The sequence below is a fragment of the Notechis scutatus genome, chromosome 2 (assembly GCF_049901735.1).
Source record: "Notechis scutatus isolate UNSWTSFEM ecotype Mainland chromosome 2, rNotScu1.2, whole genome shotgun sequence".
Lineage (NCBI taxonomy): Eukaryota > Metazoa > Chordata > Lepidosauria > Squamata > Elapidae > Notechis > Notechis scutatus.
In genome coordinates, this window is record NC_142010.1 from 25,998,357 (window position 1) to 26,025,404 (window position 27,048).

The following is a 27,048-nucleotide window of genomic DNA, read 5'->3' on the forward strand; positions in this document are numbered from 1 at the left end:
TGCCTACCGTCCTGTCCTATTGTTTCTCGATTCTTTTATTTTTCTATATATACCATTTCATGTATTCACAACCTGTCATACACTTATACTTCATCTTGGAACCAATTGACAAATCAAATAACACAATAAATACAAACTCAAGGTTAATCGCACCAAACTTGATTGCAGGAAATACGACTTCAGCAACAGAGTGGTCAATGTCTGGAATACTCTACCTGACTCTGTGGTTTCTTCCCCAAACCCCAAAAACTTTAACCTTAGACTGTCTACTATTGACCTCACTCACCCCTTTCCTAAGACGCCTGTAGGGGCCGTGCCTAAGCGCACCAACATGCCTGTCCTATTGTTTCTTTTATTTTTCTTATATGTACCCATTTCGTGTATTCATAACTCAGTATATACTTATACCTATTATCTTGTAAGGGATTGACAAATCAAAATAAATAAATAAAAAAACAGAAAACTGTGGAATCCATTTTGATCGTCAGTCAAGGACTGCCGCCGGTGATGATGAATAACGCAACGCACGACTCCAGCCCCATTCAGGATTTAAGACGGCACAATCAATATATGACACGTAAAGAAAAGCCAACTGTGCCTTTATTTATTCTCAACCGACTCCGATTCAGGAAATCACGGGTGTGAAGGGAAAACACAAGAGAGAGAGAGAGGTCGGTGGCTTAATTAGGCTTCCACAGCGGAACGCCGGCGCCATCTGGCGGTCACTGTGCTGGAAGACACTTTGAAGGAAAGCGGCATTTCCTATGTGAAATCGAAAGCAAAAGCTTTGTGTGTGTGTGGGGGGGGATTTTCGGCTCTGCGGAGGCGGCGGCGGGTAAGGCCCATTTAGAGGACGGAGGGACGGAGGTAAAGTCGGCCCAGCCCGGCTAAAACGAGGCTTCGGATCGAGAAGAACCCAAACGCCCTCGATGGAAGGAGTTTCCCGGGGTGAGAAACTCGACAAAGGGCGGAGGGTTGCGTTGATCTGGCCGACTTAGCGGTTCCGGAGGTGGGAGGGGGAACTCCACTCCCCATCATTCCCATCCAAGCAGGGCTGCTCATGTTGGGTGTGCGGATCACGGGGAAGCGCGGTCTGATCTCCTCCTTTTAAGTAGCGGCCTGGTGATTCCTGCCCCGCCAATATTCATGACAGATAACAAGCGTTGGAAGGGACTTTTTAGGTCATCTAGTCCAACCCCCTCCCCACCCAAGCGGGAGACCCTACACCATTTTCTCTTCTTGAAAGAACTAACCCGGGCGCGTTTCGTCCTGCTTTGCGCGGGATCTAAACTTTTTTTTGGGGGATTTGGTTTCCTCTTTCGCGCCGCGGCTCTGATCCGGAGAATGGGAGCGGGGTTCAAATCCTTCACTAGCCCTAAAGAACCCGATCGAGAGTTACCAATGCTTTTCTTCCCGAGGAAGTCAGTCACGCATGATTTCGGCCTTCACGAGGGGGGGAAGGGGGGGCTGGGCTTGGGGTGCCTGTGGGACCGGAGAACGCAGAGTTAAAATGCGCAGAAAAGTGGCCTGTAACAAAAAAATAAATAAATGCCTCGATTATTGTGAATTTGATCTTTCCTGAAATTGCCCCGACCTGCACTCAGAATGAACAGTTAGGCTGCAGCCAAGGAATCCTTTGCTGGGAAGTCAGCTGATTACATGCAGGAGCTTGGGTGGTAAGAGTTTAATGTTAGTTGAATTGAAGGGCCAAAGGCCTTCTGCAGTTGATCCTCCTCCAAAATCATCCTCCTTCTATCCTTCTCCTTCCTCCTCCTCTTCTTCTCCTTCCTCCTCCTCCTCTTCTCCTTCTCCTTCCTCTTCCTCCTCTTCTTCTCCTTTTCCTTCCTCCTCCTCTTCTTCTCCTTCTCCTCCTCCCCTCCTCTTCTTCCTCCCTCCTCCTCTTCTCCTCCTTCTCCTCCTCCCCTCTTCTTCCACTTGTCCTCCTCCTCTTCCTCCTCTTCTCTTCCTCCTCCTGCTTCCCTTCTCTTCTTCCTCTTCTTTTCCTCTTCCTCTTCTTCCTCTTCTTCCTTTTTCCTTCTTCCTCCTCCTGCTTCCCTTCTCTTCTTCCTTTTCTTCTTCCTCTTCTTCCTTTTTCTTCCTCTTCTTCCTTTTTCCTTCTTCCTCCTCCTTCTTCTCCTTCTCCTCCTTCCCTCCTCTTCTTCCTCTTCCTCCTCTTCTCCTTCTCCCTCCTCTTTTTCCTCCTCCTCCTCCTCTTCCTCCTCCTCCTCCTCTTCCTCTTCCTCCTCTTTTTCTCCTCCTTCTTTTCCTTCTCCTTCTTGTCCTCTCCCTCCCCTCCCCCCTCTTCCCCTCCTCCTCTTAAATCCATAATCCCCTGATTCCCATAACCAGTAATCCCTTCCTCTCTCCCCAGAGACCGTTATCAAGATGCTGGGCCCTGTCGTGTTTCGGGCTGTTCCCCTGCTTCTCTGCGACCGCATCCTGCTCTCCTTGCTGGCCGACTGGGGCCCCTCCATGGTCCCCCTGGGGGTTACAGCGGCTTGGCTGGAGGCCACTCTACGGCTGGTGGTTCTCTGGGGGGCCCGGGGCCTGCTCTCCGTGGGTGGGACCTCCCCAGTGTCCTCTTCCACGGTGGCCGCTGTCAGCATCCTGCCCCCTTTGTACCTGCTGGTGGGACCCTGGCTGGGGGACCCTCCCCTCCTGGTCTCTTCGGCCGCTTGGTCCTGGTGGCTGGCAATCTATGGGGCGGTGGGCTTCTCCCGACTCCTCTGGGGGATCCTGGCAGAAGGGCAAAGCACCAAGGAGTCCCGGAAAAAAGAAGACAAGGCCACCCTTTGGAAGATGCTCCAACTTTTCGGTCCAGACAAGCTGTACCTCTCTGGCGCTTTCTTGTTCCTCATCCTGGCGGTGATTGGTGAGTTGGTGCCAAATTAAATCATTCTCTGTGTTGCAGGATAAATGTACCACAAATAGTCATCAGGGCCAGAATCACACCAGTACACTAAAGCAGGGGTCCCCAAACTTGGCAACTTTAAGACTTGTGGACTTCAACTCCCAGAATGGGAGCTGGCTGGAGAATTCTGGGAGTTGAAATCCACAAGTCTTAAAGTTGCCAAGTTTGGGGACCTCTGCACTAAAGAAAACAATTCATTTGTGAGATGGTTGCCAGAAGGTCTTTAACACCACCTGATCTCAGCCTTTGAAATTGTTACTCCTTTTTGATATTCTGCCTAAATCCACCTGATATGCCCCCCTGGGTTGCCTCCTGCCACGGAGCAAGATTTCTGGAGACTTCGGCCATCGGCTCTGGGATTCTGCCTCCTTTGTACCTGCCAATTGGTTTCCCAAGACTGTGTCGTTTGTCCCAGGATGAAAAGAGACATAGACAGGTTCCTATTACCTATCTCTTCCCCCTTAGGACTATTACCGTGTTGCTTGCATCTTTACAATTTATATTGTTTCTTTTGTTTTACTAGTATGATTCAATTGTGTGTTAGTAACCTATGTATGATTTGATTGCTTATTAGTAACCTATGACTGTCACAAAGTGTTGTGTCTTATGATTCTTGATGCATGTATTTTATTTTTTCTTTTATGTACACTGAGAGCTTATGCACCAAAGACAAACTCCTTATGTGTCCAATCACACTTGGCCAATAAAGAAGTCCTATTCTCTTGTCTTCTCTTGTCTTGTCTTGTCTTCTATTCTATTCAACTCCCATCTGTCAGAAATGCTGCAGGGTCTCCTGCTTGGGCAGGGGGTTGGACTAGATGACCTACAAGGTCCCTTCCAACTCTGATTATCTGTTATCTGTTAAAGCTATTCTATTCCTTTCCTTTCCTTTCCTTTCCTATCCTATCCTATCCTATTCTATTCTATTCGACTCCCATCTGTCAGAAATGATGCAGGGTCTCCTGCTTGGGCAGGAGGTTGGACTAGATGACCTACAAGGTCCCTTCCAACTCTGATTGTCTGTTATCTGTTAAAGCTATTCTATTCTATTCTACTCTACACTCTACTCTACTCTACTCTACTCTACTCTACTCTACTCTACTCTACTCTACTCTACTCTACTCTATTCTATTCTACTCCCATCTGTCAGAAATGATGCAGGGTCTCCTGCTTTGGCAGGGGGTTAGACTAGATGACCTACAAGGTCCCTTCCAACTCTGATTATCTGTTATCTGTTAAAGCTATTCTATTCTATTCTTTTCTATTTTTTCCTTTCCTTTCCTTTCCTTTCCTTTCCTTTCCTTTCCTTTCCTTTCCTTTCCTTTCCTTTCCTTTCCTATCCTATCCTATCCTATCCTATTCGACTCCCATCTGTCAGAAATGATGCAGGGTCTCCTGCTTGGGCAGGGGGTTGGACTAGATGACCTACAAGGTCCCTTCCAACTCTGATTATCTGTTATCTGTTAAAGCTATTCTATTCTATTCTATTCTATTCTATTCTATTCTATTCTATTCTATTCCCATCCCATCTGTCAGAAATGATGCAGGGTCTCCTGCTTTGGCAGGTGGTTAGACTAGATGACCTACAAGTTCCCTTCCAACTCTGATTATCTGTTATCTGTTAAAGTATTCCTATTCTGTTCTGTTCTATTCTGTTCTGTTCTGTTCTGTTCTGTTCTGTTCTGTTCTATTCTAGCATCCAATTCAAGCACCTATTCTTCATGTCCCCCTTTTGTCCCTCCCATTCTGAGTTCTGACTTTACCTAGTTCTCCCTCTTGGGAGCAGGAATACTGGAGCACAACTCAAGATTTCTTTGCATTTCACAGAACGGATGCTCAGAGGAAATTTGTAATGTCCGTGTGTGGTGGGTGGGTGGGGGGAGGGAAGCTGCCTTTCCTGATAGAGGTCAACACCTTACCAGACTCCGTTGTGACAGCTTCAACCCCTCACAGCTTCAACAGCCTCAAACCGTCCCTGTCTTACTGTCCCCATTTATCTGTATTTATTTCCTTTGTTCCTGTTTATGTTCATACTTACACTTGTTATCTTGTACGTGTTTGACAAACAAATAAATAGATATTTTTTTTAAAAAAAATCACCTCCTCTGTTCTTGCTCTCCCTGCAGGTGAAATGTTCCTGCCCCATTACACTGGGCTTTTGATCGACATCCTGGGCACTAAATATGACGCAGAAGCCTTTTCCACGATCATCTTTCTTCTCTGCCTCGTCTCATTTGGAAGGTGAGCTTATTCCAGGCCCCATTAACATATTTGCTGCAGTTGCCCTTAAATACCTAAAGAAGGCCTGGAGTTATGATTCTGTTATCGCCCGGCATTATGACCACAAGATGGTAGAAGGGAGTGATCATGTTGGATGAAGATGTTGGTTTTTTTTTCTTCTTGCCAGTTCTAAGGAAGCTATTGGTTGTTGTCTTCTTTGAGGATATGTTTTGACTTCGCAGTGTAATTTCTACTCTGGTATTTCCTTGTGGCCTCCCATCCAAATGCCAGCCAATTTGATGCTGCTTAGCTTTTTGAGACCAACCCAGCTCTGCCAGATCCCGACTGCAACTATGGTTTCGATGGTGGCTTCACACATGTTGTAGTCCCAGAGCCACCTACTTTGGGGGACCGACCCTCCCCACCCACCCATACGCTTGTCGTTTCTTTTTTTTTTTAAACAAATTTTATTAGTTTTTGAAGACAAACAAAACATAAACCTTGTACACATTAAACCTCTTTCCCTTGTAAATTTTTACAAGGCAGATAATACAATATTTTATACAGTGTGATTTTAATATATCCCATTTCTACTTAAATATCTTTTAACACTCTCATTTCTTCTCATTAAATTTAATCATCATATTCATATTTCCCTCTGTCTTGTTTGCAATTATTCTCCTCCCGCTTTCCTCCAAGGTTTTACTAAATCTCACATAGACATAGACACACAAAACACATAAAGTAAAACTTCTTTTTCAAAAAAGTAGCTTGGCCCCGGATTACCACTCTTTGTATGGACTTCAATTAAATTCATATTCATCTTATATGCCATTACCTATCTTAATTACCATTCTGTAATTTCTTTATAACTTCTCCCCGCTTTCCTCTCTTCTTAATTCTATTTTGTTTATTAACTTAATTTAAATCATTATATTTCTATCCTTTGTCCATTGTTTTCCAATTGTCTATATATTTTATTCCCCATAGTAAAATAAAAGAATTTCTCCTGAAATCACAAATCAAAGTATGATGCCTTTCCATCGCACCTCTAAATTAACATTTAAGGTAACTCCAAATTCCCTATCTGATTCTGCTTAGTACATACTACTTACAAAAAGAAAATAGTGAATCCATAACATAATTAAATATATCATTAAACATTAAATCTCATAATATTCCAATTATCTATTTCAAAAGCAAGTATTACAATAATATATTCATACTAACATCCACACAATAGTCAATTAAAATCTATATTTAAACTAAATATTTTAGACCTTCCTTTTAATATTTTATTAAATCTTAAATTCTACCATTATTAAACCTTTAATATTTTAGTCTTTACTCAAATCTTATAAAATTATAATTTTCTATTTCTAATACAAATACTACAATACTATCATATGTACCTTGCAGAATCCTTTTAAAACCAAATTATATTACCCTTTATCCCTAAAAAACCATTTCTTTTTCACATCTTGTTTGATACCCTCGTGGCCTTTTCCCCCCTTCTTCCTCCCTGTCTTATCCCATCTGGTCTTTTTACCCCCCTTAACTTCCCCTCTCTGTTGTATTTCTCTTTCCTTTTGCTTTCTAGCCTTATATTGATTTTGCATCTTATTTTTCTCTTTCTTAGATATTTTTTTAAGTCTTATATCCTTTTTTCCCCCTTTCTTTCTTCTTCCTTTCTTAAGCACCTCTATGGGTTCATTAAAGATGGCTTCTTCTTCTTCTTCTTCTTCTTCTTCTTCTTCTTCTTCTTCTTCTTCTTCTTCTTCTTCTTCTTCTTCTTCTTCTTCTTCTTCTTCTTCTTCTTCTTCTTCTTCTTCTTCTTCTTCTTCTTCTTCCATCAATTGTTGTATTTGCTGATAAGTAGCAAGCGCCATTTCTAAAAAGCAAAAAATTTCTCCCACATCGTCTTTCTTTATTTTGCCATATTCCTCTCTCAGTTCATCAGCAGATAAAGTCATTGTAAATCCTCTTCTTCTTCTTCATAAAACAGCCAAAGATATTTCCAAGCTTAAAGCAAATCCCAAAGTCCCAAAGTCACCAAACAATCCAAACAAAGCACAAAGTTCTTCCCTTCTTCCTGGGTTAAAATCAGTTGCAAAGGGAGAAAAAGAAAACCAGTCTGTATTTTAAGTTCTTATTACAGTAACTTCCAATCTCTAAAATCTTCCAGGCATCTCCTTCAACAAAATCTTAGTATAAATTTTCCTTTTGTCCTCTCCCTTCCCATTTATAACAAGAAGCTTTAGATTTTTACCTTTTATAGAATAGTAGTATTTTCAGCATTCATTTGTTAATTCCATGTGGAAGGAGAGTCAACTTTCACTTGAAAACACTTTCACTCGCCATAACAAAGTATCTTTCAAACAAAAAACCAAATCTTAGATTTCAGGGTATTAAATATATCTTCTAATCCCAGTTCAGCCAAAAAAACTTTCGCTTCAAAAATTTCTCCTTCTTCCTCCAGCACGATCTTGTCCGGTTGCTGGCTTCTTTGTGGCGGCCATTGCTGACCGCCGCTGGACCGACTTGAGAAAAGGAGGTTGTGCCGGGTGGGGAAGGGGTCTGCGAACACCCCAACCCCTTGTCCGGATCCTCCCTGTCTTCGGTTGCCTCTACGGGGCAACCTTATCCTCCGGACCCGTCTGGGTCGGAGGAACCAAGAGCGGCTAGCGCGGCGGGGATCGCAGAGATCGCGAAACCCCGCCGCCTCCGAAGCCGACAAACCGGAAGTTTTTCACGCTTGTCGTTTCTTTTATCGCCTCAGCTGATCGTCGGAGGAACCGGTTTGCCTTATTGGTAGGATTTTTTTTTATCACCGGTTCAGGTGAACCGGTCCAAACCGGTAGCATACCACCACTGTTACGGACTTCAACTTCCAGAATTCTGGGAGTTGAAGTCCACAAGTGTTAAAGTTGCCAAGTTTGGAGACTTCTGCTCTATAGGCTAATTTATTGGACAATATTGTCTATTGAATTGGACTTAAGATCTCTCAGGCAACCAAAACAGAGTTGGTGTTACGGGTTCCCATTCCCCTTGAGCTGCCTTTATTAAAATCCGATAGAAGTCCAAGCAGTTAAAACTTGCATCCTATCTCTATCTTTCACTTAAATACAAATCTTTTTTTAAAAAGGCTTTCTGAAAGAACATCCATTGTTGATGGATTCTCATCCAATGTCCCCCAACCTTTTGGGCAACAGGGCCGATTCTGTGGAGCTTTTTTCGCAGACTGGAAAGGGCATCGTTTTGCATGCTGGCTGCATCCCATGGATGGGGTTTTTGCTTGTTTGGTGCAGCCCAGTTGCTGACATGCCTTGGCCCAATGCCAGGCCATGGACTAGGGGTTGGGAGATCCTGGATTAATCCATTAATTTTTAAAAAATAATAAATTTTATTAAATACATTATTTAAAAACATTGAACGTGGTGGACTTCTTTGACATATAATTTTTGTCATAACATCTTACGTTGTATACTGTAAACCTTATGTACATTTATACACATTAGGTCTTTATACATTTTAATTCCTTTCAGTTGCATTTCAATTAAGTCATATAGTCTCATTCCCTTCCTAGAGCCTTTGTGCCTTTTCCATTTGGTGAACTCCCTTTCGGTTCCCTCCAATGATAAAATTTATTCCATATTATATAGTATTCTGACTTATCTTTATCCTTCAGTTCCAATGTCAACCTATCTATTTCAGCGCATACTGGATTAATCCATTAATTAATGGCACCTTTGGGAGCAGGCAGTGGCCAGCAGAAACTAGACTTGAATGACTAGTCTGGTGAAGAGAAGGACCAGGGGAGAGATGATAGCAGTCTTACAATATTTGAGGGGCTGCCACAGAGAGGAAGGGGTCAAGCTATTTTCTGAAGGCCAGACCAAGGAATAATGAATGGAAACTGAATAAGGAGAGATTTAACCTGGAAATAAGGATAAACTTTACGACAGTGAGAACAGTCAACTCATGGAACAGCTTACCCTCGAAAGTTGTGGGAGCGCCATCACTGAAAGCTTTCAAGAAGAGATTGGACTGCCATTTGTCAGAAAAGGTGTAGGGCTGTGATAGCGAACCTATGGCACGTGTGCCACAAGTGGCATGCAGAGCCATTTGTGCCAGTATGTGAGCTATAGGTAAAGTTACCTCACTGCGCATGTGTGTGCCTCACAGCTGATTTTTGGCTGATTTGAGGGCTTTTTCAGCCTCCCAGAGGCTTCAGGAAGGCTTCTGCAGGCTTCTGTAGGCTTTTCAGGATGAAAACTAGGCCCGTTTCATCACTTCCTGTTTTTCTGGAAATCAGGCCGAAAATCAGCAGTGAGGCTCAGTGCAGGTAAGGGGGTGGCGGGGGGGGGGGGGAAGATTGCAAGTGCATGCATAGTGGGTCTTCTGGGTGCTGGCACGCAAATGCGCACACAATTTTTGGCACAGGAGCCCAAAAAGGTTAGCCACCACTGGTGTAGGATCCTTGGGTGGGGGGTTGGACTAGATGACCTACAAAGTCCCATCCAACTCTGTTAATCTGTAATCCAAGAAGTGTGCTTTATCTGTATCAGAGTTTTGGCTTGTATGAGAGATCTTGTGTCTGCTTTTAAAAGAGTGGTGCTTTTTCAAAATGGGGGAAGAGGGTCAATCAGAAGTTACTTAATCTGAAACAGTGGAATAGATTTGTCTGTGTAAAAGTTTCTTTCCCTTTGCACCTGGTCAAATCCAGTACGTGTTCCTACACGGAGCTGTGACTCGATTTCCATTGGTAGAGCAGGAACCAACCCCCCTTCCTGTTTCCCTTCTAGCTCGGCCTTTGCCAGCTGCCGTGGCAGTCTCTTTTTGTTCACCATCTCTCGGATGGTCATCCGGATTCGCAACTTACTCTTCTCTTCTCTGGTGCGGCAAGACTTGGCTTTCTTTCAGGAGGTGAAAACAGGTGAGGGCCCAAACAGGAAGTCGCTGTTTCTGGAGACAGGATAGCAATCTTCCAATATTTGAGGGGCTGCCACAGAGAGGAAGGGGTCAAGCTATTTTCTAAAGCGCCTGTAGGCCAGACAAGGAATAACGGATGGAAACTGAACAAGGAGAGATTCAACCTGGAAATAAGGAGAAACTTTCTGACAGTGAGAACAATCAACCAATGGAACAGTTTTACCCCCGGAAGTTTTGGGAGCTTCATCACTTGAGACTTTCAAGAAGAGATTGGACTCCCATCTGTCAGAAATGGTGGAGGTCCCTTCCAACTCTGATTATCTGTTACCTGGAATTGTGTAAAGGAAAAGCTTTCTCCTTCCTGGTGGGATTGTTCCCTAGAATCTCCCTTCCTGTGTGGCCAGTCTGGCATTTGTTGAACAATATATCTCTTTGCTCCCAGGGGCGCTGTCCTCCCGCCTTTCCAAAGACACAGTTATGATGAGCCACTCGGTGCCGCTCAACACCAACATCTTCCTACGCACCCTGATCAAGACCGTTGGGCTCTACGGATTCATGATCGGCCTGTCCTGGCGCCTGACGCTGCTGATGCTGATCGAGACCCCACTCATGATGGCCGTCCAGAAGGTCTATAATGTCCGTCATCAGGTAGGGATCATGAAGGCAGAGAGTGGCCTAGAGGGAATGGCGGCCCCTTCTAGTCTGTAGAGATTCTCAGTCATCCAGGTTCTTGATTGTCTCAAAGGTGCTTTTTTCAGGAGGCAACTGGACTTCCTTGTGTTTCATTTTGAAGACGTTTTGCTCCTTATCCAAGAAGGTTCTTCAGTTCTGACAGGGCAATGCAAGGATATAAATCTCTTGGAATATAAATCCTTCAATTCCAGAGGTGGTATTCAGCACCAGTTCTGGAGAACCGGTAGCAGAAATTTTGAGTAGTTCAGAGAACTGGCAAATACCACCTCTGACTGGCCTCAACAACCCCATCTATCCTCTGCCTCCCATTGAGTCCCAGCTGATCGGCTGGGTCTTCTTTGGTTGCCCTGCATAGGAGAACGGAGCTGGAAAGCAGGTTAGTGGGGTGGGTTAATGGGGATTTTGCAGTATCCTTCCCCTGCCACGCCCACCAAGCCAGACCCACAGAACCGGTAGTAAAAAAATTTAACCCCACCACTGTTCCATTCCCAGCTATCCTGTCATATTCCAAGGAATTGATATCCTTCCATTCCCCATAGACAACCCAACTCTTTAATTAGAGTAAATGAAACCCAGCCTCCCCAGAAATAATAACGGGAGGGGACATCTCACTCTACAACTTGCACTCTGGCATCCTGTTGTCTACAAGTGAGAAATAAATGAAATAAAAAGGTGGGGGGAGGAAGTGGAGTGAAGCATTCTTGGGGTCTCTCTCCCTTCCCAATGAGGTCACAGAACTTTGGTTTGAATATCCCACCGCCAGCAAGATGCCTGGTCCAAGGCAGCTTTCAGGAGGCTCACTTTGCCACTTTCTTCATGGTCAATCCAGGCTTTACTGAAGGCAATCCATGATTCAATGGCCCACTCAGACGACGTGGTGCACGAGGTAATCTCCTCCGTGCAGACCGTGCGCAGTTTTGCCACCGAGGAGGAGGAGTCACAGCGCTACGAGGCATCCTTGGAGGACACCTGTCGGCTGAAAAACCAAAGGGACTTGGAAAGGGTTGTTTACGGATTTGCTGTCCGGGTAAGTCCTCTAGGATTCGGGTCTCCAATCTTAACAACTTTAAGGCTTGTAAACTGCAACTCCCAGAATTTCTAAGCCAGCCATGTTGGCTGAGGAATTCTGGGTGTTGTAGTCCACAAAATTGCCAAGGTTAGCGACCCCTGACCTAGGTTCTTTTAAGTGAGTGATTTCTAGCCTGTGATGATTTCTGTTCAGGTATCAAAATTAAAAAGAAAAACAATTTTGAAATACGACTCCGATTTTAGGAGATTGCCAAGTCTTGCAAACTTTTCTTGCTTTGCTTCCAAGGTTGTACGTAAACGTTTGGTGTCTTTGTCCCCAATCTCACAAGATTTTATGTAGTCTGTATCATAGCAATTGTTAGCATTAACCTCTCATCAAGAATGTGTTTCTGTTGAAATGTCTTCACTGCCAAAAGTCAATCCGCAAGTGGATCTCCAATTCAGTGAAATCCCAGTTTTAAATCCCAGTTTAAAAAGGGATAGAATCTAGATATCATGAAGTGTTAACGTGTTTCCCCGAAAATACAACCTACCCTGAAATAAGTCCTAGCTTGATTTTTACATGTGTGCCCAAAATAAGCCCTACCCCCCAAAATAAGCCCTAATTAAGACCCCACCCACTCCAGGGTGCACAGGTAAAAATTAAGCTAGGGTGGGGATGGAGTGGGGTTGGAGCTGCCCTACTACTTACCAGTTGCAGCCAGGCCTCTCATACCCTGACATTTGCCTTGCCAGCCCATTTCTTCTGCAGCCAGCAAGACTTTCCTGAAAGCCTTGCAGCTGAGAACAGAGCTCTGGATCAATCCAGAGCTCTGTTATCGGCTGCAGAGGCCTTCAGGAAAGACTTGCCGACTGCACAAAAGGAGGCTGAGAGTGATGCACGCAAGTGAGATGAGTCGATGGACGACATCCCCCCCCTGAAAATAAGACCTGATGCCTTTTTTTGGTGGGAAAAAAAAAAAATGTAAGGCGGGGTCTTATTTTCATGGAAACCAGTTTATAAGGCCTTAGTAAGATCACACTTGGGATAGTGCATCCAGTGTTGGTTACCACAGTGCAAAAAATAATAATGGTGAGACTCTAGAAAGAGTGCAAAGAAGAGCAACAAAGATGATTAGGGGGCTGGAGAGTAAAACATATGAAGAGCAGTCGCAGGAATTGCCTATGTCTAGTTTAATGAAAATAAGGACTAAGAGAGAGATGATAGCAGTCTTCCAATATTTGAGGGACTTGTACAAGGTCGAGAGGGTTATCCTATTTTCCAAAGCACCAGAAAGTAAGACAAGAAGCAATGGATGGAAACTAACCAAGGAGAGAAGCAGCCTAGAATCAAGGAGAAATTTCCTATTTTACTACTGTTGAGCAAGGTACCACCTATACGGTACCGGTGTATTTAATTTTTCTTGCCTAAATGTAGAACCTTCCTTTCTTCACCATTGAATTTCATTTTGTTAGATAGCGCCCAATGTTCAAGTCTGTCAAGATCCTTCTGTATCTGCAAATTTGTTGAGTTTCCCCATCTATCCCCTTGTCCAAATCATTGATGAAGATGTTAAAGAGCAGGGGTCCCCAACCACTGGTCCCCGGACCAGTACCGGTCTGTGGATCATTTTTTACTGGGCCGCAAAGCTTGGGTGCCGCCATCTTGTTTCGACAGCGCTTCCGGGTTTTCGGTTGGAAAGTGCTTCCGGGTTTTCAGTTGGAAAGCGGCGTTTGGGTGCTCGCGCCTTAGTTTCGTCAAAGGGGGGGGCGGCTTCGAACGAAGAGCCGTCCCGATGGCGGTGGAGTCTCGCGTTACTCAGGTACTGGTCCGTGGAAGAATAAATAATCGTGAAACCGGTCCCTGTTTCAAAAAAGGTTGGGGGCCACTGTTAAAGAGTACTGGACCTAAAACAGAACCTTGGGGTACCCGGCTTCCATAGAATGTCACAGGAAATAACCACGGCTTGCACAGTCTTTGTAGGCATTATTTATGTATTTATTTAATTTATATTGCTGCTTATTTGCCCATGGCGACTAAATAGAATAGTAATAGAATAGAATAGAATAGAATAGAGTAGAATAGAGTAGAATAGAATAGAATAGAATAGAATAGAAGTAGAATAGAATAGAATAGAATAGAATAGAATAGAATAGAATAGAACAGAATACTTTATTGGCCAAGTGTGATTGGACACACAAGGAATTTGTCTTGGTGTAAATATTCTCAGTATACATAAAAGAAAAGATACATTCATCAAGAGTCGAGAATCATAAGGTACGACGTTTAATGATAGTCATAGGGTACAATAAGCAATCAATCATACTAGGAAACAGTCAATATAAATCATAAGGATACCAGCGACAAAGTTACAGTGATACAGTCACAAGTGGGAGGGGATGGGTGATAAGGAGCGATGACAAGATTAAAGACTAAAAGACTAAAGGCAGATTACACAATGAAACCATATTTAAAACAAAAAATAAAAATAAAAAAACAATCAAAACTAACAAAAAGAATCAAATAAATTAATAAAGTACAATAGAACAAAATCTGGAAGAAAAAAAATCATCCCCAAACTTCCATCCCTTGCCCGGACGACAGCAGAGCACACTAGCCATTTAATGGGCTCCATCCCTCTCTGGGTTCCTCAGGCCCTCTGGAAAAACTCGGTCTTCAGTGCCTTTTGAAAGAGTATTAGAGAGGGGGGCATTCTAATCTCTGAGGAGAATGATGTTCCAGAGAGAGGGAGCCACCACGGAGAAGACCCTTCTTCTGGGTCCCGCCAGGTGTATCTCCCTCAGTGGTGGGACCTGCAACATTCCCTGCCTCCCCACTCTAATGGGTCGGGTAGATGTGACCGGCAAGAGACGTTCCCTTGGATAACCCGGTCCCAAGCCATGAAGGGCTTTAAAGGTGACAACCAATACCTTGAATTACACCCGGAAGCAAATCGGCAACCAATGCAGCTCCTGCAGGAGAGGTGACACATGTGCACACCGGGGTCTGCACAAAACCATGCGGGCCGCTGTATTTTGCACCAACTGGAGCTTCCGGATGTTCTTCAATAAGCACATCATGGCATTTGAATATCTTTTCCATTCATGGCTGCCCTACCATTTCTCCTATTCCAGGTCCTCCAGTTGAGCCTGAAGCTGATCCTGCTCTTCTGTGGCTACCAGCAGATCCACAACGGTCTCATGACCAAAGGAAACCTGGTCTCCTTCATCCTCTACCAGGCAAATGTGGGGTGGTACGTGCAGGTCAGTGAGCCCTTCGATTTGAAAATGTTTTCTTCTGTAGCACTTCGGGTTCTTCGGTGGCTGTTATGGAATCAAACGCAGGACACAATAGCCAAAAGTAATCATGGCTTAGTGCAGTATTTATTTAATTATTTAACAGTGGGCACTGGATTATAATATTTACATACAAGCCATGCCCAGCCAGTTGCATGACCACCAAGCCACACCCACAAATTAGGCCACGCCCACAGAACTGGTTAGTAGTCCCTGGGATTTAAAATAATGAGTTTGGTGATCCCTGAGGTCCAAAAGGTTGGTGACCCCTGATCTAGTGCAACTTCCTGCTCAAGCAGGGAGACCCTATACCATTTCAGACAAATGGCTGTTCAGTCTCTTCTTAAAAACATCCAGTGATGACCCTAACCCACAACTTCTGATTCTACTGCTTTATTGTCCTCCCTGTTAGGAAGTTTCTCCTTAATTCTAAGTTGCTTCTCTCCTTGATTAGTTTCCATCCATTGTTTCTTGTCCTGCCTTCTGGTGCTTTAGAAAAATAAGTTGACCCCCTCTTCTTTGTGGCAGCTTCTCAAATACTGGAATATTGCTATCCTTGATGTCAGTGGTGGGATTCAAATATTTTTACTCCTGGTTCGGTGGGTGCGGCTTGGTTGGGCGCGCTTTGTGCACGTGCACACACTTTGTGCGTGCGTGCCAAACACACACTTCGCGCAGGAACAGAGGCGTTCTAACTCACCTCCTGCAAGCCTGCACAATCCCGATCACTTCAGCAGCTGCCGCACGGCACTCTTCTGTGCCGCGCAAACCAGCTGCGCTTCAAATTCAAAGGATAAAGATGAGTATATGCCCGGGCAGGCAGTTGGGCAGAGTGGTGGAGAGAACCGATTCAGTCTCCGCTGCTCATCACTGCGACCAGCTTGGCCGAACCGGACCGAACTGGTAGAATACCATCACTGCTTGATGCTCAAAACAGTGTAGCCACCTGTATTCCTCCCTTTGCAGATGCTCTCATGTCTTAACGTTGCTCCTCCTTCCTTTTTCCTCCCACAGGGCCTGATTTACGCTTACGGGGATGCCCTGAGCAATGTGGGCGCTGCAGAGAAAGTCTTTGAATACCTTGACCGGGAGCCGTCAGTCCGCACAGAAGGGACGCTGTCTAAAGAATCCCTCCGCGGACACGTCTCCTTCCAAAATGTTTCCTTCTGCTATCCCTCCCGCCCTGAGATCCAGGTCCTGAAGGTACTTTACGGGAAGTTGGAAGGCTTTGCATGACACCCTAACAGTAGCAACAGCACTAACACTTAGACTTACATACAGCTTTAGTGTTTTACAGCCTTCACCAAGCGGTTTACAGAGTCAGCCTATTGCCCCCAACAATCTGGCTCCTCATTTTACCCATCTCGGAAGGTTAGAAGGTTGAGTCATCCTTGAGATGGTCAGTTTTGGTCACCACACTAGAAAAACAATGTTGAGGCTCTACAAAAAGTGCAGAGAAGAGCGACCAGGATGATTAGGGGACTGGAGACTAAAACATGTGAAGAACAGTTGCAGAAACTGGGCCTAGCTACTCTAGTGAAGACCAGGGGAGACATGATAGCAGTCTTCCAATATTTGAGGGGTTGCCACAGAGAGGAAGGGGTCAAGCTATTTTGTAAAGCACCCGAAGGCCAGACAAGGAATAATGGATGGAAACTGAACCAAGGAGAGATTTGACCTAGAAATAAGGAGAAACTTTATAACGGTGAGAACAATCAACCAATGGAACAGAAGTTGCCTTCAGAAGTTGTGGGAGTGCCATCATTTGAGACTTTCAAGAAGTTATTGGACTGCCATTTGTCAGAAATGGTGTAGGGTCTCCTTCTTGGGGGAGGGGTTGGACTAGATGATCTACAAGGTTCCTTCCAACTCTGATTATATGTATGTATGTAGGATCAAACTCCTGGCTGTGGGCAGAGTTTGCCTGCAATACTGCATTCTAACCACTGCGCCACCACGCCACCAGTACATCTCTCAACTACAGGTGCTAAAGCTTTAAGTATCCTGGTTAAGTTGGTTGTGTGTTCTACAAACGTAATTCCTTTAACGCCGATAAAGAACATTGCAAGGAAGAATGTTAAGACTTTAAAGGTCTTTAGAAAGACGATGCAATTTTCTGTACAGATACCCCTCAACTTACAGCAGTTTATTTAGTGACTGTTCAAAGTTATAACAGCAGAGAAAAAAGTGACTTATGACCGTTTTTCACGCTTACGACCGTTGCAGCATCCCTGTGATCAGAATTCGGACACTTGCTTTACTAATTCACATTTAGGATGGTTGCAGTATCTCGGGGTCATGTGATCACCTTTTGCAACCTCCTGACAAGCAAAAATCAGTGGGGAAGCCAGATGTCAACTCATAAAAAATTCCTATGCCTGTTTTAGTAGTTGCCATTAAAAAAGGGGGGGGAAGGAAATCTGAAAGAGCAGTGCAGCAGTTTGGAAGCAAAAGTACATTCCAACTCTTACCTTTAAAAGATTGTAACTAAACTACCAGAGCTTTTGCCCGCAAATATATTTAATTGGAGAATGTGAATGATGACACCCAGTCCGTGAAGATGCTCAGTTGGACAATCTGGTTTATGAGACACTTGAGAAGGGGGGAAACAGGGTCACAGGGGTCTGTAAGTGACATGGGCCACAATTGACTTGCTGTCAGGATTCCAGCAATTGCTCTAATTAAATCATGATTCTTGAGCCAAACTTCAAAAAACTTCAAAGGATTCATTAGAGGCGACATATAGTATGTCACCTCTACCGAATCCTTTGAAGTTTTTTGAAGTTTGGCTCGAGAATCATGATTTAATTAGAGCGATTGCTGGAATACTGACACCAGATTCACTTAACAACTGTATTACTGTGATGACCCGGGGCGTGGCACAAAAGTAACAAAGGCACAAAAATAGGTGCCAGCTTGGCCTCCAATGTCCAGTTATCCTTGGCTGGAGATCAAACTCTTCCAAAAACAGTCTATAAATGGAAGAAATGCAGTCCGAACCCAAAGTACAGATAAATTATAAATAAGAAAACCAACACAAACCATGCTGAAGTAATTAACACGACAGGCCAGGATAATAAATTGCAGACTTCCAAAGGATAACCTCGACAAAGATAATGCACACTTTGCTTCCAGCAAGGTGCTGTGTGCAAATGCCCTTTTTATATCCTGTTCTCCCAGCTGCAACTAATGAAAGGTATCAGGGCCTTTTCCTCTCACATAAGCCATGTTGCTCCCTTCTCCGTTCCTCCCTGCATGCCCTAAGATGAAGAGGGGGTGGCCCTGGGTCTTCCTCTGAATGCCCAGCCGGACTGTGCCCTTCCCTCATTTCTTCCACAGCCACCGGAACCACACTCCCACTCTCTGTCAGCTGCTCGACCTTCCTCTTGGAATTAGACTCTAACAGGGGCATGACAACTACTAACAGTGATTCAGTTAACAACTGTAGCAAGAAAAATACTAAAATAGGGCAAAATTCACTTAAACTAGTTTAAATTAAAATGTGGGGCTCAATTGTGGTTGTAATTCTGAGACTACCTGTACTATACAAGACCAAGACTGGGATCTAAATATAACATTAATTAATGCTGTATATTCCTGCTTCATTTTACAGTACATTTGCATTTCTTTCTAATAGAATGTCTCCTTTGAGCTCCCCCCTGGGAAAGTGACGGCATTGGTGGGCCCGAACGGCAGTGGAAAAAGCAGCTGTGTGGCCCTCCTGGAGCACTTCTATGAACCTCAGTCTGGGGAGGTCCTGCTGGATGGAGTCCCAGTTGGGAAATATGAGCACAAGTATCTTCATAGGCAGGTGAGGCAGTCCTTATCATCTGCGGGATGAGCCCTAGGTTTTTTTGGTGGTTGAAGGGTTATACGTGGGGAGGTTTTGGGAGAGGGGTGATGCAGAATGGACAGGACCACATGACAGGGTGATATGGTTGGAATTGTCTGGGGTTTAAGAACATCTAGGTTATCCTGTTTCCCCGAAAACATTACCTACCCTGAAAGTAAGTCCTAGCTTTATTTTTTACCCATGCACCCAATATAAGCCCTACCCCCCAAAAAGCCCTAGTTTAGATCCCACCCACTCCAGATTGCATGGGTAAAAATTAAACTAGTGTGGGGATGGGGTGGGGGTTGGAGCTGCCCTACTACTTTTGGACAAAACTGTAGCCAGGCCTCGCACACCCCGACACCTGCCTCCTTGGCCCATTTCTTCTGCAGCTGGCAAGGCTGGCAAGACTTTCCTGATGGTCTCTGTAGCTGATAACAAAGCTCCGGATCGATCTGGAGCTGTTATTGGCTGCAGAGGCCTTCAGGAAAGCCTTGCCGGAAGCACCAGTAGAAGTTCCTGAAGGCCTCTGACAGTGAAAAGGAGGGCAGGGGCTATGCGTGCAAGTGAGGTTAGTCAGTGAATGACATCCCCCTAAAATAAGACCTGGTGCCTTTTTTGATGGGGGAAAAAGGGTCTTATTCTTGGGGAATCATGGTATATCAGGGTTGTCAAACTTGATTTCATTGAGGGCCGCAACAGGTTTGTGTTTGACCTTGCGGGGCCAGGTTGGGCATGGCTAGCTCAATGTCACTTTTGTTGGCGGTGTCTGTGGTAACCTGAGTGCTTTGCCAGCGAAAACAGGCTCCCGAGCTCTGTTTTCAGGTGCAACGGCTTCCTACAACCCTCTGCCAGCAAAAACGGAGCTCGGGAGGGCCACCTGCAGCCTTCCCGAGCTCCATTTTCACTGGCAGAGACACCATGGGCCGATCCTTTGCTGTTTCCTGGGTGGCTCTGCAGGCCAGATCTAAGCACCCTGTGGGCCAGATCTGCGCCCATGGCCTTGAGTTTGAAACCCCTGATCTATATCAATAGGCTTTGGGAGAGGAGCAATGCAGAGTAGCCAGGATCATATATTAGAAGGTCATGGATGGAATTGTCTGGGGGTTAAGAGCATTTATTTTGTTGTGTCTACGCAGGCGTGGACACTAAGTTCTCCTGTCACGAGCAGCGCAGGAAAATCGTTTAAAGCTGTAACAGATGGGCAGGCAGCACCTAAATAAGGGGATGCCCGCCAGCAGGAACATTAGTTGATATATTGTTGTAGATACTTACCTCGTGCAGTAAACAAGTGTAGCAGATCCTCGACTTCTGGTGTTTATTCCGACCTCTGATCCAACATATTTAGTTTAGTTTGTTGTCCATCTTGCCACATGCATTGCAGTTTTCTTTGTGTACTTGTTTTAAAATGCTAATTTTTATAACATAAGATGGCATTTTTATGCCATTCCTTCCTCAAAAAAAAGTGGAAAGAGTCTCTGGTTTTCAGAAGTTCTATGGCTGATATCCAAAATTCCAGCAGAGAAAAGTGAATGCAATGCCGCTAAGGCAATGCCACAAAATCAGGGCTTGGGATGTCCATAGTTGCTCAAATCTGCTTAGTGCAGAAGGTAGCAAAAGATGCATGGAATGAAAGGCTTTTGATTGCTTATGCATAGGTTAAAAAGGTGCAACATTCAGGATATTCTGCATACGTGGTTTATATCCTGAGGTAAAAGGTTGGAATCTCCTATGATCTATGAATGTGGCCATATAGTTTCTCTGAAAAGAGAATTCTCTTTATATTCTGAAGTATAAAGGTTAACCCCCACCCCCCCAAGATGTGATATATTTTGGTGACCTTCCTAGTCTAGCAATGAACCTGGAATTCGTCCAGGTGACAACCATGTTTGATCCTATTTAGTTTTCAAAATCAGGCGAGGTTGTTTGGGTGTTGCCACTTTGCTTCCAAAGAAGAGCAGATAACAAGTCAAGGTCTACATTTGGGAGACATAGTAAATCTGATGTCGGAAACAGCTGCACCTTGAGCATCATCCAGTCCCACCCTGGAAAGTGGTGTTTCTCTCTCAGCCCAGCCCTGTTCTGATAGGCCTCCCTGTCCAATTGCAGGTGGCCCTGGTGGGCCAGGAGCCCGTACTATTCTCTGGGTCCATCAGGGATAATATCACCTATGGCCTGCAAGGCTGCAGCGAGGAAGATGTGAGCAGAGCAGCGGAAGAAGCTGATGCCTTGGGATTCATCCGTGATCTGGAAGGAGGCTTTGATGCAGGTGGGCAAAATCCATCCATCCCCCCTTGATTCATCCCATAAAACCCCCACTTTCCTCCCGGTAAACCCACCGGTCCCGTTTCTTGGCTCTTCTGAAGTGAAATCCTGCTTGTTCTGTTGCAATATATACAGTAGTTCTTGTGTTAGGACCATTTCTTCGGCTATCGTTCTAAATTACAGTGGCACCAAATAAATGGAGGTTGCAACCAGTGGTGGGATTCAAATAATTTAACAACCGGTTCGCTTGCTCCACCCACCACCACCCAGATGCCCTCGCTTCCCCCAAGCATTTCTTTACTAATCTGATTTCCAGCTCCGTCACATTTCTCACTGTTGTGTGCAGGGAAACAAAAGTTTGTGAGACTAAAAAGATAAACCTCCAATCAATCAATACTGATTTTGTGAGATTTTCCACAAGAAGTTGGAATTGAGTGATTGAAGTTTTTTTTTTCCTTAGTCCCACAAACTTTTGTTTCCCTGTAGAACAGCGAGAAACGCAACCGATGCAAAACGGTTGAATCCCACCACTGGTTGCAACTAGTCCTTGAAGTTGTGACTTTTCCCCCTCCCCTGTAGTCACGTGATTGCCATCTGGGTGCTTGGCCACCACTGCACTTACAACAATCACAGTGCCCACAAACAAATCATCACCATTTGCTATCTTCCTGGCCAACTTCCCACAAACGAAGTCAATGGGAAGCCTTAGGGAAAGCCACAAGTCACTGGGGTAAATCTCCCTTACCTGGCAGGAGCTACTCCAAGGCCCACAATGTGAGGCAGGTGCTGCTCCAGCCACACACACGCTCCCTTGCCTGGCAGCAGACACTCTGGGGCCCAAAATATGTAGTATGTCTCTGAGGCTGCCTATGTATCTTCCCGCACCAACCCACATCCAAAAAGCCTCACCCGCACTGCTGCTGCAACCACCCCCACCCCTCAACCCTGCCATCATCCACCTACTGCCTGCCAGCCTGCTTGTTGAGCCTCCTGGGACTTACACATACCTGTAGTCCCTGATTCTGCTTGTGAGAAGCTGGCAGGTAATGGCAAGGAGATCCTTGCCTAATGACCAGTGGGATTATGTTAACAGTGGCAATTGGGGACACATGGATTGTCTCCACTAAGCAATGCAGTCATGGACCATCAACCTTTCAACCACCTCACTTAGCAATGAAAATTCCTGTCACAGTTTGTCATGCCTCTGGTGGTGACTGACTCTGAAGAAGAGGAGGAACAGCCAACAGGGAGTGGGAGTGTGGCTCCAGAGGTGGTAGAGGAGGCTGAGGAAGGGCAGAGGCTGGCTGAGCAGTCAGAGGAGATCCAGGCCCATCCCCTATCCATCCTAGGTCACGCAGGGAGAAGAGGATCAGGGAAAAGCGAGGACTACTCAGGAGGAGATTACCATGATCCTCCTCATGGCTTGCAGCTGGGAGCTACGTATATAAGTTTGTAACTGCATAGTCAGAATTGCTGGAGTCAAAGTTTAGTGTTTACTTTGAAAGAGCTTTATCTTTGCTGGCGTTCTTCCCATGGACTCTCCTCAGTTATCTTCCTGGAATGTATGAATAATTATCTTGGCTTGCTTCGGAACTCTCGTCAATGCGGTTTGTTTTGGTTTTCTTTTTGCCTCATTATTTACGTTTGTGACTTTAAACTGTGCCTAATAAAACAGCGAAGTTAAGTTGAAGGCATTACCGGACTTTAATGTATGTTTTGGGTTATGGATTATTTTGAGAGACTACGGGTCATCACACAGTTGCTCTTGTAGCTTGAGGACTATCGGTAAAGCTCCAGGTTACACAATCATTCTTATTGTAACAATATCATTAAAACACTAATGCAAAAAAGAGAATTCAAAGAGCTGATTGCACTGTTGGGCTTTTTCAAAAATTGCAAGTCCTAAAATCTCTTCTAGAATTGTTAAAAAGTACAAGGGGGTCTTTTCTCCTCCTCTAGACCTTTTGCACTGCAAATAAGCTGTCCAAATTGTGGTGTCTCCCTCCCACTTCAGAGAGTGTTGGGCTTCTAGTTTTGCCTTGTTTTTTTTTTTTTTTTTTAAAACAAGTTTTATTAAAAGTTTCAACAACAAACAAATCATTACATATTGAATCTTTCCCTGTCTTTCTACAATAATTTCCCCAATATTCTCATAAAACACAAACAAACACAAACAAACATAAAAAAATCTTTTAGTAAAGTACCTTGGCCCCAGTTACCTCTCTTTGCATGGGCTAAAATAATAGCACATATCACTCTTCACATTTCTATCTTATTTAATCCATCTTAATTAAATCATTAAATTTGTATCTTTTGCCCATTCAATTATCCCTCTATCTCTTCTTATAATAAAAAAAAATTTCTCCTGAAATCACTAATCAGAGTATGATGCCTTCTATCCTCCCCTAAGTTAGTAAAATTAACATTCAGCATAACAAATACCCAATTTGGTTCTGCTTGGTACATTCTATCCACCAAAAATATTTAAATACATTGTATCCTCCTTTCCTTCGATATTTTATTACATTTTAAAAATCAATCATTATTAAAAACTTCAACATTTTAATTTCTTATTAAATCTTAAACCATTCTAATTTACTATTTCAAATATAAATGTTACAATACCATCTTCTGTACCTTAGCAGAATCTTTCTTACAGAAAATTATATTTCATCCTTTGTCTCTAAAAAAATCCCTCTTCTCCCATCCAATTTTAAAGCTTTGAGGCTTTTCTCCGCCTTTCCCCTTTCTTTCTTCCCCCACCAAATCTTCCTACCCCCCTTCTTCTTCTAACCTCTACCTTGCTGGGATCCCTTCTCTGTTGTGTTCCCTTTTTCTCTTGTTTGTTATCATTATATTTACTTTGCATCATATTTTTCTCTTTCTCAAATGTTTTTTAGATCTTAAGTCCTTCATTTTCCTTGCTCTCTTCCTTCCTTCTTCCTTAGATAAGTTTTGGGATTCAATGAAGATGGCGTCTTCGTCTCTTCCTTGTTGTTCTTCTTCCGTTTCCATCTGTTCCATTGTCTGTTGGTAATTGACCAGCGCCATTTCTAGAAATAGAAAAGCTTTTTCCATGCCATCTTTGCAGGCTGCTTTTGTTTGCTCATATTCATCCCTCAGGTCTTCAAAAAGGAAAGCCATTATAAATAAATCTTTTCTTTTCTTTATTCCTCTTTCTTCTTACACCAACCAAATATTCCGAGAGAAAGGCAAAACAATCCCAAAATCCACAATCCTCAATAAATCCAAGCAAGCCAAAATTCCCCCTTCCTCTTCCAGGGTGGTATCAAACAAATAAAAAAAAGAATCCAAGTCTATATTTTAAAGCCTTATTAAGATTGTATTTCTGTCCTCAAGTCTTCAAGGCATCTCCTCCAACAAGATCCAAATTAATATATTTTCTTTATCCTCTCCCTTCCGGCTTAATTCCGTCGGGAGGAGAGTAAACTTTCCTTCAGCACCTCAAAATAGCCGCTTTTTTTTCTCTTGTGGAAGAAATCATCAGAAAACCATCTTTTCCAGGAATTAAATTAGATAAATCTCAAAGCCCTGGGTCGACCAAGAAGAACTTTTACTTTCAATAACTTTCTCTTCTTCCTCCTGCGCATACTTGCCCGGCTGTCAACTTCTTTGTGGCGGCCATTACGGACCGCCGCTGCACTGTCCTGGTAACAGGGGGTTCTGCCGGCCAGGGAGGGTCTGCAACACCCCAAACCCTTCCTCCGGATCCCCCTTACCTTCAGCTACCCCTGCAGGGCAGCCTTGCTCCGCACCCGTCCGGGTCGGAGCCCCAAAGCTAGGCAGCGCGGCAGGGATCGCGCAGCTTCGCGAATCCCTACCGCTCGAAGCCGACAAACCGGAAACCCTAGTTTTGCCTTGTTTTTTAACTGAATGGCTTTGCCACCCCTTTAGGGCAACAAGATTTGGTTGGCCTTGACTTTGCTCTTGATCTCCTCTGTTTTCCTTGCTTGCCTTCTTTTGCAGAGGTGGGGGAGAAGGGGGGCCAGCTCTCCATTGGGCAGAAGCAACGGCTGGCCATCGCCCGGGCCCTGATCCGTGACCCGAAGGTCTTGGTGCTGGATGAAGCCACGAGTGCCTTGGACCCCGAGAGTGATGCTGCAGTGAGTGCAGGGGATCCATGAGGGGGCAGGGATCTTGGCTGGAGTAGTTCAGAGCCGCTGAAGGGCTTAATCTGAATTTTTGTGAAGTGACAGCATAGGAAAACTGGGTTTATTTGACAGGAAGTATCAAAATTTCTTCCAAGTTTGCTAAATTTCTGGTTCTGGTAACCAACAGTCTTGGAACATTCTCCTAGGCCACGCATATTTGCCTTCATTTGGGTGGTTTTTATTGTTTTCCGGACTGCAAAGAGTTTGGGGCCAAACTCTATTGCAGTGCTTGAGAAGAACTTTTCAGTGGAAATGTGAGGGAGCTTCTATCTAGTGTTTCTAAGGAGCTCAGGATTTCCTCTGGATCATTGCTTCCTTTTTTAGATCCAACGGCTTGTGCAGAAACATGGAGACCGGACCGTGTTGGTGATTGCTCATCGGATGCAGACGGTGGAGAATGCAGACAAGACTATAGTGCTGGAAGGAGGAGAAGTTGTGGAGGAGGGGACTCACCTAGAGCTGATGGCCCAGGAAGGCCTCTATTACAAACTGGTGGAAAGGACCCAGGCGGAGTAACTTCCGGAGATGCAACAGAGATGCTCAGCCACAGGATCCACTGCTTTTGTAGATGCCAAATGCATGATTGGTTGGGGAAATAGACAACAGCACTCTCTTAGGGAAAGAGAGTGACCCAGAAGCTGGCCTGTTTAGCAGCTCTTGGCCAGTCAAGGGTTGCTGAATTGCAGCCATTTGGAAGAGGAGGCTGTCTTTTTCATCTGGGGATAATTCATGTGATGTTAAGTGGCAACTGGGGCCCTGGAAACTCCGTAGTGAAAAGTGCACAATCCCATTTCAAGCAACTATTTTGTTCAGCAAACATACCAATACCCGTTTTTTACTTGTTTAAATTTAGTATGTGAGACCTTTTTGTACAACCTGCTCTTTTGTCACACTTTTTAATATTGGTTGCAGAAAGTAGACTTCCTGTTTATTTAACAAAATTAAGTCTCTGTGTGATCCCTTTTAGTTCTGGCAAATCTGCATATGGATGCATGTCACATAGGTAGGTCTCGATTAGTGTGGTTAGAGAATCCCACAAAGAGCCAACCAGCTCTCTAGAGAAGGATCTAAAGCTGGGGGGAAAGGCACAAGAGAAGTGGATGATCAGTGCAAGGGGAATGGATTCAGTTACTGAAGGGAAGCCCTGATGATCCAGGTAAGTGTCTGGCTGCTAAGAGTTGACACTGATTTGAGGGCACTCAACAAATCATCCAACCCCAGTTAAAGTGTACATCTTTTTTTCTCCAAACTTGCTTCCTAATTTTAAGAAGACCCAAATATTTACTTTTTAAAGATCCCAGGTTGTCATTAACCATGTCTCAGTGTAATTAATGCTTGGATGGCAAATAAGATTCCAGCCCAAACCAAATTTTTTTGCATATTCCACATAAGCTTTCCCCCAAGTTTGAATCCCTTGAAGATGAGTAGCTTAACAGAATAACAGGGTTGGAAGGAATCTTGGAGGTCTTTCTGCTCAGGCAAGAAACACTACCATTTCAGACAAATGGTTTCCCAATCTCTCCTTAAAATCCTCCAATGTTGGAGCACCCACAACTTCTGGAGGTAGAACTAGTTTTGAATTAAATTCATTGCATGGATTTATACGGTTTCTCCTGTATGGATCCCTTGGTGAAAAGTAAAGGTATCGTCACACCTGTGCATCCTTTGAGAATCAAGTTGTCCTTTCTTAGCAAAACTGTTTCCACACACTATATTTT

The 27,048-nt window shown here is 44.3% G+C and overlaps 1 protein-coding gene across 1 annotated transcript; it reads left to right on the forward strand.

Moving 5' to 3' along the window:
- Window positions 1-643: 643 nt before the first annotated feature.
- On the forward strand, window positions 644-26,271 carry TAP2 (transporter 2, ATP binding cassette subfamily B member). The gene is made up of 12 exons (XM_026688298.2): window positions 644-948; window positions 2,372-2,872; window positions 5,038-5,152; window positions 9,937-10,067; window positions 10,506-10,711; window positions 11,586-11,783; window positions 14,900-15,028; window positions 16,076-16,264; window positions 18,699-18,872; window positions 21,003-21,162; window positions 25,146-25,282; window positions 25,655-26,271. Exons 1-12 carry the CDS (start codon window positions 930-932, stop codon window positions 25,844-25,846), a joined length of 2,151 nt encoding a protein of 716 aa, XP_026544083.1. The 5' UTR covers window positions 644-929; the 3' UTR covers window positions 25,847-26,271.
- Window positions 26,272-27,048: the final 777 nt, after the last annotated feature.